Source organism: Colius striatus, chromosome 26, assembly GCF_028858725.1.
Source record: "Colius striatus isolate bColStr4 chromosome 26, bColStr4.1.hap1, whole genome shotgun sequence".
NCBI lineage: Eukaryota > Metazoa > Chordata > Aves > Coliiformes > Coliidae > Colius > Colius striatus.
Genome location: NC_084784.1, coordinates 2,156,817 through 2,169,734, shown reverse-complemented (window position 1 = coordinate 2,169,734; position 12,918 = coordinate 2,156,817). Strand labels below are relative to the sequence as shown.

At 59.0% G+C, this 12,918-nt stretch overlaps 2 protein-coding genes across 2 annotated transcripts in view; one reads left to right on the top strand and one right to left on the bottom strand.

Annotated features, from left to right (window-relative positions):
* The window catches only part of TARBP2 (TARBP2 subunit of RISC loading complex), a 4,596-nt gene extending 2,155 nt beyond the window's left edge, over positions 1-2,441 (bottom strand). The window contains 1 exon segment of the mRNA XM_062015319.1: positions 2,400-2,441. Within this exon segment, the coding sequence (XP_061871303.1) occupies positions 2,400-2,441 (42 nt within the window).
* Positions 2,442-2,566: 125 nt separating this feature from the next.
* The window catches only part of COL2A1 (collagen type II alpha 1 chain), a 31,637-nt gene continuing 21,285 nt past the window's right edge, over positions 2,567-12,918 (top strand). Inside the window, 22 exon segments of the mRNA XM_062015318.1 lie at positions 2,567-2,576; positions 2,883-3,083; positions 4,887-4,903; positions 5,689-5,721; positions 6,028-6,060; positions 6,166-6,219; positions 6,358-6,459; positions 6,551-6,628; positions 6,755-6,799; positions 6,900-6,953; positions 7,055-7,108; positions 7,273-7,326; positions 7,469-7,522; positions 7,654-7,707; positions 8,879-8,923; positions 9,064-9,117; positions 9,256-9,300; positions 9,435-9,488; positions 9,607-9,705; positions 9,849-9,893; positions 11,419-11,466; positions 11,468-11,518. Of these exon segments, the coding sequence (XP_061871302.1) occupies positions 2,567-2,576; positions 2,883-3,083; positions 4,887-4,903; positions 5,689-5,721; positions 6,028-6,060; positions 6,166-6,219; positions 6,358-6,459; positions 6,551-6,628; positions 6,755-6,799; positions 6,900-6,953; positions 7,055-7,108; positions 7,273-7,326; positions 7,469-7,522; positions 7,654-7,707; positions 8,879-8,923; positions 9,064-9,117; positions 9,256-9,300; positions 9,435-9,488; positions 9,607-9,705; positions 9,849-9,893; positions 11,419-11,466; positions 11,468-11,518 (1,284 nt within the window).

The window sequence follows — 12,918 nt, the reverse complement described above, 5'->3', positions numbered from 1 at the left end:
CCCTTTCCCATCCCCAAACATCATCAGTAGGGCTGAAGCAATCCCTCCCCCAACCCTTCACCCTCCTGACCCCCCTCCCCCAAAAACCAGTGACTGTTTGGGGTTGGGGATCTCACCCCATGATGGATACTGGTACCAATCCCACCTTCTCCATCCACGATGGGTTCCCACAACCCTTTCCCACCCCCAAACCTCATCAGTGGGGCTGAAATGATCCCCCCAACCCCAAAATCCCCTCCTCAAAGACCAGCAACTGTTTGGGATGGGGGATCTCACCCCATGATGGAGACTGGTACCAACCCCATCATCTCCATCCACGATGGGTTCCCACAGCCCTTTGCCACCCCTAAACTTCATCAGTGGGGTTGAAATGATCCCACCCCCAACCTCTCACCCTCTTGAACCCCCTTCCCCAATAACCAACTTGTTTGGGGTCTCACTTCATGATGGATACTGGTACCAATCCCACCTTCTCCATCCATGATGGGTTCCCACAGCCCTTTGCCACCCCTAAACTTCATGAGTGGGGTTGAAATGATCCCACCCCCAACCTCTCACCCTCTTGAACCCCCTTCCCCAATAACCAACTTGTTTGGGGTCTCACTTCATGATGGATACTGGTACCAATCCCACTTTCTCCATCCATGATGGGTTCCCACAGCCTTTTGCCACCCCTAAACTTCATCAATGGGGCTGAAATGATCCCCCCAACCCCAAAATCCACCCCTCAAAGACCAGCAACTGTTTGGGATGGGGGGATCTCACCCTATGATGGATTTTGGTGTCAATCCCACCTTCTCCATCCATGATGAGTTCCCACAGCCCTTTCCCATCCCCAAACATCATCATTAGGGCTGAAATGATCCCCCCCAACCCCAACAACTGTTTGGGGTGTGTGTGGGGGTCTCACCCCATCTCCTCCCCCCATAACCAGCGTGTTTGGGATGGGGGATCTCACCCTATGATGGATTTTGGTGCCCATCCCACCTTCTCCATCCATGATGGGTTTCCACAGCTCTTTCCCACCCCCAAACATCATCAGTGGGGCTGAAATGATCCCCCCAAATCCCCTCCTAAAGACCAACAACAGTTTAGGGTGTGTGTGGGGGTCTCACCCCATCTCCTCCCCCCCATAACCAGCACGTTTAGGGTCTCACCCCATGATGGATACTGGTACCAATCCCACCTTCTCCATCCATGATGAGTTCCCACAGCCCTTTCCCATCCCCAAACATCATCATTAGGGCTGAAATGATCCCCCCCAACCCCAACAACTGTTTGGGGTGTGTGTGGGGGTCTCACCCCATCTCCTCCCCCCATAACCAGTGTGTTTGGGATGGGGGGATCTCACCCTATGATGGATTTTGGTGTCAATCCCACCTTCTCCATCCATGATGAGTTCCCACAGCCCTTTCCCATCCCCAAACATCATCATTAGGGCTGAAATGATCCCCCCCAACCCCAACAACTGTTTGGGGTGTGTGTGGGGGTCTCACCCCATCTCCTCCCCCCATAACCAGCGTGTTTGGGATGGGGGATCTCACCCTATGATGGATTTTGGTGCCCATCCTACCTTCTCCATCCATGATGGGTTTCCACAGCTCTTTCCCACCCCCAAACATCATCAGTGGGGCTGAAATGATCCCCCCAAATCCCCTCCTAAAGACCAACAACAGTTTAGGGTGTGTGTGGGGGTCTCACCCCATCTCCTCCCCCCCATAACCAGCACGTTTAGGGTCTCACCCCATGATGGATACTGGTACCAATCCCACCTTCTCCATCCATGATGAGTTCCCACAGCCCTTTCCCATCCCCAAACATCATCATTAGGGCTGAAATGATCCCCCCAACCCCAAAATCCACCCCTCAAAGACCAGCAACTGTTTGGGATGGGGGGATCTCACCCTATGATGGATTTTGGTGCCCATCCCACCTTCTCCATCCACGATGGGTTCCCACAGCCCTTTCCCACCCCCAAACCTCATCAGTAGGGCTGAACCAATCCCTCCCCCAACCCCTTACCCTCCTGACCCCCCTCCCCCAAAAACCAGTGACTGTTTGGGGTTGGGGATCTCACCCTATGATGGATACTGGTGCCCATCCCACCTTCTCCATCCATGATGGGTTCCCACAGCCCTTTCCCAACCCCAAACCTCATCAGTGGGGCTGAAATGATCCCCCCAACCCCCAAACCCTCCCCTCAAAGACCAACAACTGTTTGGGATGGGGAGATCTCACCCCATGATGGATACTGGTACCAATCCCACCTTCTCCATCCATGATGGGTTCCCACAGCCCTTTCCCATCCCCAAACCTCATCATTAGGGCTGAAATGATCCCTCTAACCCCAAAATGTCCCCCTCAAAGACCAGCAACTGTTTGGGATGGGGAGATCTCACCCTATGATGGACACTGGTACCAATTCCACCTTCTCCATCCATGGTGGATTCCCACAGCCCTTTCCCATCCCCAAACATCATCAGTGGGGCTGAAATGATCCCCCCAACCCCAAAATCCCCCCCTCAAAGACCACCAAGTGTTTGGGATGGGAGGATCTCACCCTATGATGGATACTGGTACCAATCCCACTTTCTCCATCCATGATGGGTTCCCACAGCCCTTTCCCACCCCCAAACCTCATCATTAGGGCTGAAATGATCCCTCTAACCCCAAAATGCCCCCCTCAAAGACCAGCAACTGTTTGGGGTGGGGGGATCTCACCCTATGATGGATTTTGGTGCCCATCCCACCTTCTCCATCCATGATGGGTTCCCACAGCCCTTTCCCACCCCCAAACCTCCTCATTAGGGCTGAACCAATCCCTCCCCCATCCCGCACTCCCTCCTCCTCCTCCTCCCCCTCCCCAACTTGTCCCCCCGCAGCCGAGGCGGGCAGCTGCTTTCACGACGGTCAGAGCTACAGCGACAAAGACGTTTGGAAGCCAGAACCATGTCGGATCTGTGTTTGTGACACCGGCACCGTCCTTTGCGACGACATCATCTGCGAGGAGCCGCGGGACTGTCCGAGCCCTGAAATCCCCTTCGGCGAATGCTGCCCCGTCTGCGGCACCGACCAGCACAGCGGTTGCTGTTCCTCCATCACCCTCCTCCTCGTTAATTAACTAATGAACCCGCCCCAAGGGGGTGGGGAAGGGGGAAACCAAACCCTCCCTTCCCCCAAAGCAAAAGGCAACTGGGACCCGACCTCTGAAACCAACCCCGGAGGGATAAAAGCAGCGCCAAGAGCTTTTTGATCTCTGCTGCTGGGAGTTGATTTCAGAGTTTGGGGGGTTTTGGGGGAAGGGGTTTGGGGTTTGAGGGGGGTTTGGAGGGAAGGAAGGGGTGGGGGTTGAGTGACCCCCTCCCTGCAGCTTGAAATCCTGGAGAAAATGAGGTTTTGTTAGCGCCAAAGCAGCTGTTTCCATCCCCCAAATGGCATTTTCCAGCCCTAAAAGTAGGTTTTTAGCCCCAAAATGGGCTTTTTAATACCCCAAATGTCATTTTCTATCCATAAAAGTAGGTTTTTTACCCCCCAAATGGGCTTTTAATACCCAAAATGCCATTTTCCACCCCTAAAAGTATGTTTTTAACCCTAAAATGGGCTCTTCAATACCCAAAATGTCATTTTCCATCCCCCAAAGTAGGGTTTTTAGCCCCAAAATGGGCTTTTTAATACCCAAAATGTCATTTCCCATCCTTAAAAGTAGGTTTTTAACCTCAAAAAGGGCTTTTCATCCCCAAAATGTCACTTTCCATCCCTAAAACCAGGTTTTTAACCCCAAAATGGGCTTTTTAATACTTAAAATGTCATTTTCCATCCCTAAAACCAGGGTTTTAGCCCCAAAATGAGCTTTTTAATACCCAAAATGTCACTTTCCCATCCCCAAAAGCAAGTTTTTAACCCCAAAATGGGCTTTTCATCCCCAAAATGTCATTTTCCATCCCTAAAAGTAGATTTTTAGCCTCAAAATGGGCTTTTCATCCCCAAAATGTCACTTTCCATCCCTAAAAGTAGGGTTTTAGCCCCAAAATGGGCTTTTTAATACCCAAAATGTCATTTTCCATCCCCAAAAGTAGGTTTTTAACCCCCAAAATGGGCTTTTCATCCCCAAAACATCACTTTCCATCCCTAAAAGTAGGTTTTTTAGCCCCAAAATGGGCTTTTTAATACCCAAAATGTCATTTTCCCATCCCCAAAAGCAGGTTTTTAACCCCAAAATGGGCTTTTTAATACCCAAAATGTCATTTCCCACCCCCAAAACCAGTTTTTTTAACCCCAAAACAGGATTTTCATCCCCAAAACATCATTTTCCACCCCCAAAACCAGGTTTTTAATCCTCCCAATGGACTTTTCCCCCCCAAAACCTCACTTTTCATCCCCAAACCACAGTTTTCACCCCCCACTTTGTCTTTTTATCCCCAAAAACTGGGGGATTTCATCCCCAAACCCAACCTTTTCATCCTCAAAACCTCATTTCCCAGCCCCAACCCAACGATTTCACCCCCCACAATGATGCCAATTCCCTCAAATGATGGAAAACCACTCCCCCCCAATTTGTGACCCCCCCAAAACCCCCCCAAGTTGCCTTTTTAACCCTTTCCTGCCCTCTCAGGGGGCGTGGGAAAGGTTGAGCTCCTCCCTCCTATCCCCCCCCCCCCAAAACTTCACCCCCCCCCCTTTGCATGTTGCCCTTCCCTTTGCTTTGCCTCCCCACCCTCTCCTTCGAGGGACCCCCCCTCTCCTCTTGTGCCCCCCAATTTAGCCCCACAGCCCCCCCCTAGGATGAGGATAGAGGCTCCTCTTGTGTGTGTCATGTCCATGTGTGTCCCCCCCCCCTCCACACTCCCCCCCCCCCCCTAATTTCTCTCTCTTTCTCTTTGCAACAGGACAACCTGGTCCCAAGGTGAGCCTGATGTGTCCCCCCCCCCTGTCCAATTTTAGGGGGTTCACCCCCCTCCCCTAAATATCATGGGGGGGGGGGGGGATCAAGGCAGGAGATCTACATAGGTGGGGGGGCTCTGGGGAGGTTGTTGCCTCTTGGGGAGGGGATTTCACCTCCTGGGGGGAGGGGGATCACTTCTTGGAGGGGTGTTGTTAACTCATGGGGGGGGGGGGTTCACATGGGGGGGGTCACATCTTGGGGGGATGTTTGGTACCTCTTGGGGTGGGATTTTACCCCTTGGGGTGGGTTTTTATCTCTTGGGGGGGGATTATGTCTTTGGGGGGGTTGTTTCCTCTTGGGGGGGGGTTGATTCCTCTTAGGGGGGTTGATTCCTCTTGGGGGGGGTTGATTCCTCTTAGGGGGGGTGTTTCCTCTTGGGGGGGGTTGATTCCTCTTAGGGGGGTTGATTCCTCTTGGGGGGGGTTGATTCCTCTTAGGGGGGGTGTTTCCTCTTGGGGGGGGTTGATTCCTCTTAGGGGGGTTGATTCCTCTTGGGGGGGGTTGATTCCTCTTGGGGGGGTTGATTCCTCTTGGGGGGGGGTTGATTCCTCTTAGGGGGGGTGTTTCCTCTTGGGGGGGGTTGATTCCTCTTAGGGGGGTTGATTCCTCTTGGGGGGGGTTGATTCCTCTTGGGGGGGTTGTTTCCCCCCTGGAGGGGTTGTTTCTTTTTGGGGGAGGGGGTATCACCTGAGGTGGGGGGAGAAGGTATTTGGGGGGGGGGTCTCATCTGATGCTTTGCCTTACAGGGGCAGAAGGGAGAACCTGGTGACATTAAAGATGTGAGTGTGGGGTCAGCAGTGAGTTAAACCCCCCCAAAAATGATTGGGGGGGGGGGTCTGTCATCACAAGGATGATCTGGAGGGAGGGGGGATGGATGGTCTGGATTGGGGGGGCACCCTCTGCATCCACCTCACCCCCTTTGTTAAAGATGTGAGTGTGGGGTCAGCACTGGGTTAAACCCCCCCCCAAAATGATGGGGGGGGGGTCTCATCACAAGGATGATCTGGGGGGGGGGGGGATGGATGGTCTGGATTGGGGGGGCACCCTCTGCATCCACCTCACCCCCTTATTCTCCTCCTCTCCAGGTCGTAGGACCCCGAGGGCCTCCTGGACCACAGGTGGGAGCTGGAATATTTTGGGGGGGGTTGGAATGATGGGGAGGGGGCGTGGGAAAGAGGTGACACCCTCCCCCTTCCCTCTCCCCTCCTTCTTTCCTTGCTCAGGGCCCTGCAGGTGAACAGGGACAACGAGGAGACCGTGGTGAGAAGGGGGAGAAGGTGAGAGGAGCCCCCCCCTGAGCATCCCCCCCCCCCCCATCCCCAAATCAAGGGGGATGCTGCAGAGAACTGTCACACTCAACACATGGATGAGTCTCCCTTTTCCTTCTCCCCCCTTCTTCTCCTCCCTCAACTCAGGGTGCTCCTGGTCCTCGAGGCAGAGATGGAGAACCTGGGACCCCTGGTAACCCTGGACCCCCTGGCCCCCCTGGTCCCCCTGGGCCTCCTGGTATTGGTGGGGTGAGTATAAGGGGAAAGGTGGGGTGTTTTTTGGGGTGAAATGGGGGTCACACTCCCTATGTGTGACCCCAACACCTTCCCCCCCCCCCAGAACTTTGCAGCTCAGATGGCTGGTGGCTTCGATGAGAAGGCTGGAGGGGCTCAGATGGGTGTCATGCAGGGCCCCATGGTAAGAGACCCCCCCCCAAAACACCCCCCCAAGGGGGACCCCAACAGTGGGGATCATCATTTTGGGGGGGAACCCCCCCATATCCCCCTCCCCCATATCCCCCACCACACTCTCATCTCTCCACAGGGCCCTATGGGACCCCGTGGCCCCCCTGGACCATCTGGTGCTCCTGTAAGTACCCCCCCTGTGCTCCCCCCTCCCTAAATTTGGGGGGTCCCTGTGGGAGGAGCCCCCCTAAACCCCCCAACCTCATCCCACCTTCTCCTTTCAGGGCCCCCAAGGATTCCAAGGCAACCCTGGTGAGCCCGGCGAGCCCGGCTCTGCTGTGAGTGACCCCCCCAAATCCCCTCCCACCCCTTCAACACCCCCCCTTGACTTTTTGGGGGACACATCAACCCCCCCAAACCCCTTTTCTATCTCTTTCAGGGTCCAATGGGTCCCAGGGGACCACCAGGACCTCCTGGCAAACCCGGTGACGACGTGAGTCTCCCCCATCCCTGAGCTGAGGACGGGGCAGCTCGTTGCAGCAGTGGCCTCAGACCCAGCCTAAAAGGGGGGGGAGGGGGTTTGAACCCCCCCACTATCTCCCCCCAAATTTCTCCCCCCTCCTTCCCTCTCTAATCCCCACCTTGTGCCCCCCCCAGGGTGAGACAGGGAAGCCTGGCAAATCTGGAGAGCGTGGCCCCCCTGGCCCCCAGGTGAGACACATGACTCCCCCCACCCCAAGGGGACAAAGATCCCACCCCAAGGGGACAAAGAGCCCCCCAAAATCACGACACAGACCCCCCCCCTGTGTCCCCCCACCCCCCTAAAATCCTCCCCCACCTCTATTTCTCTCAGGGTGCTCGTGGCTTCCCTGGGACACCAGGTCTACCTGGAGTGAAAGGTCACAGGGTGAGTGTGTCCCTGGGGGTGTGTGTCCCCTCCCCAGTGGCACTGTCACATGGGGGTGGCACAGAGGGTGGCACATCCCCCCTCCTCCATCCTCCCTCACCCCTCCCCCCCCAAAATGTGTCTGTTCCCAGGGTTACCCTGGTTTGGATGGTGCTAAAGGAGAAGCTGGAGCTCCTGGGGCTAAGGTAAGGGGAGGGTGGGAGGGTGCCAGGCTCTGTGGTGGGAGGGTGCCAGGCTCTGTGGTGTTTGGGGCTTGGGGGGTGCCCATCCCTGTGGTGTCAGGGCTGGTGAGGGGTGACTATCCCTGTGGCATCAGGGTGCCCATCCCCATGACATCAGGGCTGCTGGAGTGCCCATCCCCGTGGCATCAGGGCTGATGGGGGTGCCCACCCCTGTGGCATCAGATTGCCCATCTCCATGGCATCAGGGCTGGTGGGTGCCCATTCCCATGGCATCAGGGTGACCACCCCCATGGCATTAGGGCTGGTGGGTGCCCATCCGCGTGGCATCAGGGTGCCCATCCCCATGGCATCAGGGTGCCCATCCCCCTGGCATCAGGGCTGCTGGGTGCCCCATCCCCATGGCATCAGGGCTGGCAGGGTGACCATTCCCATAGCATCAGGGTGCCCACCCCTGTGGCATCAGGGCTGCTGGGGTGCCCATCCCCCTGGCATCAGGGTGCCTATCCCCATGGCATCAGGGCTGCTAGATGCCCATCTCCATGGTGTCAGGGTGGCATAAGAGTGCCCATCCTCATGGCATCAGGGCTGCTGGGTGCCCATCCTTGTAGCATCAGGGTGTCCACCCCTGTGGCATCAGAGTGCCCATCTCTGTGGTATCAGGGCTGCTGGGTGTCCACCCCTGTGGCACCAGGGCTGCTGAGTGCCCATCCCCGTGGCATCAGGGTGCCCATCCTCATGGCATCAGGGCTGCTGGGTGCCCACCCCTGTGGCATCCAGGTGCCCACCCCCCATGGCATCATAGTGCCCATCCCCCAGCATCAGGGCTGCTGGGTGTCCACCCCTGTGGCATCAGGATACCCATCCCCCTGGCATCAGGGCTGCTGGGTGCCCACCCCTGTGGCATCAGGGTGCCCATCCCCCTGGCACCAGGGCTGCTGGATGTCCACCCCTGTGGCATCAGGATACCCATCCCCCTGGCATCAGGGCTGCTGGGTGCCCACCCCTGTGGCATCAGGGCTGCTGGGTGCCCACCCCTGTGGCATCAGAGTGCCCATCCCCGTGGCATCAGGGCTGCTGGGGTGCCCACCCCCTGTGGCATCAGGGTGCCCATCCCCCTGGCACCAGGGCTGCTGGGTGCCACACTCAGACTCTCACCCCTTTCCCTTCCCCTCAGGGTGAATCCGGCTCCCCCGGTGAGAACGGCTCCCCCGGCCCTATGGTGAGTGTCTGTGCTGGGAAAGGGGGAAACTGAGGCACGGGGGGGTGTGGGGGGGGATGTGGGGGGGTGACACCCATCGTGCCCCCCCCGACTTGGGCATCAGACACCCCCCAACCCACCCCCCTCTGTGCCCCCCCCAGGGTCCCCGTGGGCTGCCTGGAGAGAGGGGACGTCCCGGCCCCTCTGGTGCTGCGGTGAGTGTGACCCCCCTGAGACCTCCCCAGGACCCTCCTGGGACCCCTCCATCATTCTGGGGGTCCCCCCTCATCCCTCTCCCCCCCCCCCCCTTTGCCCCCCAATAACCCACCTCCCCCCTCCCCATCTCTCCTCAGGGTGCCCGTGGCAATGACGGGCTCCCCGGCCCCGCTGGACCCCCTGTGAGTCAACCCCTCCCTGCTGAGTGTCCCCCTCACCCCCCAAACCACCATGGGGGGGACATTGGGGTCCCCTGAGACCCCCCCAAACCCTGAGCAACCCCTCACTGCCCCCCTTTTCCTTCCCCCCCCCCCAGGGACCCGTTGGCCCTGCTGGAGCTCCCGGTTTCCCCGGTGCCCCCGGTTCCAAGGTGAGGAGGGGACAGGGCTTGTTCCCACCAGGGGAAACTGAGGCACGGGGCTGCCTCTGTGTCCCCCCCCCAATCTAATTCCACCCCCCCATCATTTGCTGTGTGTCCCCCCCCCCAGGGTGAAGCTGGTCCCACTGGTGCACGAGGTCCAGAGGGTGCCCAGGGTCCCCGTGGTGAATCTGGCACAGCTGGCTCTCCTGGTCCTGCTGGGGCTCCAGTAAGTCCCATCCCACCCCCCCAAAAAACACCCCCCCCAACCACAGAGCCATGAGGGGATGGGGGAGGGGCAGCTCTAGTGGAGGGAGGGGGGATGGGGGGGGGTGTGGCAGTGGGGAAACTGAGGCACGAGGTTGTTTTTAGGGGAACCCCGGCACTGATGGAATCCCTGGAGCAAAGGGCTCAGCGGTGAGTGGGGAGGGGGATGGGGAGGGGGGTGGTTGGGGGTCTGGGGGGATTGGTTTGGGGTGGGGGGATGTGGGGGAGGTGAGGGTGGGAGGGTCTGGGGTGCTGGGAGGGTGCTGGGAGACACTGGGGGTGCTGGGGGGGTCACTGGGAGTGCTGGGAGGGTGCTGGGAGACACTGGGGGTACTGGGGGGGTCACTGGGGGTGCTGGGGGGGGTACTTAGGGGGGCTACTGGGGGTGCTGGGAGGGGTCACTGGGAGTGCTGGGAGGGTGTTGGGGGGGTCACTGGGGGTGCTGGGAGGGTGCTGGGAGACACTGGGGGTGCTGGAGGGGTCACTGGGAGTGCTGGGAGGGTGCTGGGAGACACTGGGGGTGTTGGAGGGGTCACTGGGGGTGCTGGGAGGGTGCTTGGGGGGGTTATTGGGGGTGCTGGGGGACACTGGGGCTGTTGGAGGGGTCACTGGGAGTGCTGGGAGGGTGCTGGGGGGGGTCACTGGGGGTGCTGGGAGGGTGCTTGGGGGGGTTATTGGGGGTGCTGGGGGACACTGGGGCTGTTGGAGGGGTCACTGGGAGTGCTGGGAGGGTGCTGGGGGGTCACTGGGGGTGCTGGGAGGATGCTGGGGGACACTGGGGGTGCTGGAGGGGTCACTGGGGGTGCTGGGAGGGTGCTTGGGGGGGTTACTGGGTGTGCTGGGAGGGTGCTTGGGGGGGTTGCTAGGGGTGCTGGGAGGGTGCCTGGGAGGTGCTGGGGGGACACTGGGGGTGTTGGAGGGGTCACTGGGAGTGCTGGGAGGGTGCTTGGGGGATCACTGGGGGTGCTGGGAGCATACTGGGGGGGTGCTGGGAGGGTCCTGGAAGGTGCTTGGGGGGATACTGGGAGTGCTGGGAGGGTACTGGGGGGTGGTTGGGGGACATTGGGAGGGTGTTGGGTGGGTGCTTGGGGGGTGCTGGAGGACACTGGGGGTGTTGGGGGGACACAAGGGGTTCTGGAAGGGACACTGGTGGGTGCTGGGGAGCACACTGGGGGTACTGGGAGGGTGCTTGGGAGGTGCTGGGGGTGTTGGGGGGACACAGGGGGTGCTGGGAGGGTGCTTGGGGGACACTGGAGGTGTTGGAGGGGTCACTGGGGGTGCTGGGAGGGTACTGGAGGGCACTGGGGGTGCTGGAAAGGACACTGGGGAGTGCTGAAGGGCACACTGGGAGTGTTGGGAGGGTGCTGGGGGGTTACTGGGGGACACCAGAGATGATGGAGGGTACTGGGGGGCATGGGGGGGGGGTCACTGGGAGGGTACTGGGGGGCATGGGAGGGGTCACTGGGAGGGTACTGGGACACTGTGGGAGGGGACACTGGGGGACACGATGCTGCTGCAAGACGGGAGATGCTGGGGGAGGGGTGGGAGGGGATGGGGGGACATGGGGGGACACAGGGGGACATGGGGGGGACACAGGGGGACATGGGGGGACACAGGCCATGCTGTGCCCCCCCTGTGCCCCCTCCCCATGCCCTGAGCCCTCTGCTGCCCTCAGGGTGCCCCTGGCATCGCCGGTGCCCCCGGCTTCCCCGGCCCCCGCGGCCCCCCCCGGCCCCCAGGGAGCCACTGGCCCTCTGGGACCCAAAGGCCAGACGGTGAGAGACCCCCCTGGGGACACCCCCCCTGCCCAGAGGGGACACCAGGGAGGGAGTGGGGGGGGGTGAGGATGATGAGGGGGGTGAGGATGATGAGGGGGGTGAGGATGGGAGGGGGCAGGAAAGGGGATGGGGATGGGGACAGGATGGAGTGAGGATGAGGATGAGGATGAGGATGAGGATGAGGATGAGGATGAGGATGAGGATGAGCAGAGCAAAGGGGATGGAGGCAAGGATGGGTGAGGATGAGGATGGTTGAGGGAGAGGAGCATGAGGATGAAGATGGGGGCAGGAGAGGGGATGGGAATGGAGGGGGGACAAGAGAAGGGATGAGACAGGGATGAGGATGAGGATGAGGATGAAGGTGGGGACAGGAGAGGGGATGAGGACAAGGATGGAGATGAAGATGAGGATGGGACAGGGACAGAGATGGGGATGAAGATGGGGACAGGAGAGGGGATGGGGCAGGTGAAGATAGGATGGGGATGGGATGGGGATGAAGATGAGGCTGAAGATGAAGCCAAGGATGGAGATGAAGATGAGGATGGGACAGGGAAAGAGGTGGGGATGAAGATGGGACAGGAGAGGGGATGGGACAGGTCAGGACAGGATGGAGATGGGATGGGGATGAAGCTGAAGATGGGGCCAAGGATGGGGATGAAGATGAGGCTGAAGATGAGGACAAGGATGGGGATGAAGATGAAGCCAAGGATGGGGATGAAGATGAGGCTGAAGATGAGGACAAGGATGGGGATGAAGATGAGGCCAAGGATGGGGATGAAGATGAGGCTGAAGATGAGGACAAGGATGGGGATGGAGGTGAAGATGAGGATGGGACAGGGACAGAGATGGAGATGAAGACGAGCCAGGGATGGAGATGGGCTGGGGCCAGGGATGAGGACAGGAGGGGAAGGAGGATGGGAGGAAGGTGAGGCTGAGGATGAGGATGAGGATGAAGATGAGGCTGAGGCTGAAGATGAGGCTAAGGCTGAGGATGAGGATGAGAATGAAGATGAAGATGAGGATGAGGATGAAGATGAGGCTGAAGATGAGCCAGGGATGGAGATGGGCTGGGGCCAGGGATGAGGATGGGAGAGGAAGGAGGATGGGAGGAAGGTGAGGTTGAGGCTGAGGATGAAGATGAGGCTGAGGATGAGAATGAAGATGAGGATGAGTATGAGGATGAGGATGAGGATGAGGATGAGGATGAAGATGAGGCTGAAGATGAGCCAGGGATGGAGATGGGCTAAGGCCAGGGATGAGGATGGGAGGGGAAGGAGGATGGGAGGAAGGTGAGGTTGAGGCTGACGATGAAGATGAGGCTGAGCCTGAGGCTGAGGATGAGAATGAAGATGAGGATGAGGATGAGGATGAGGCTGAGGATGAGGATGAGGATGAAG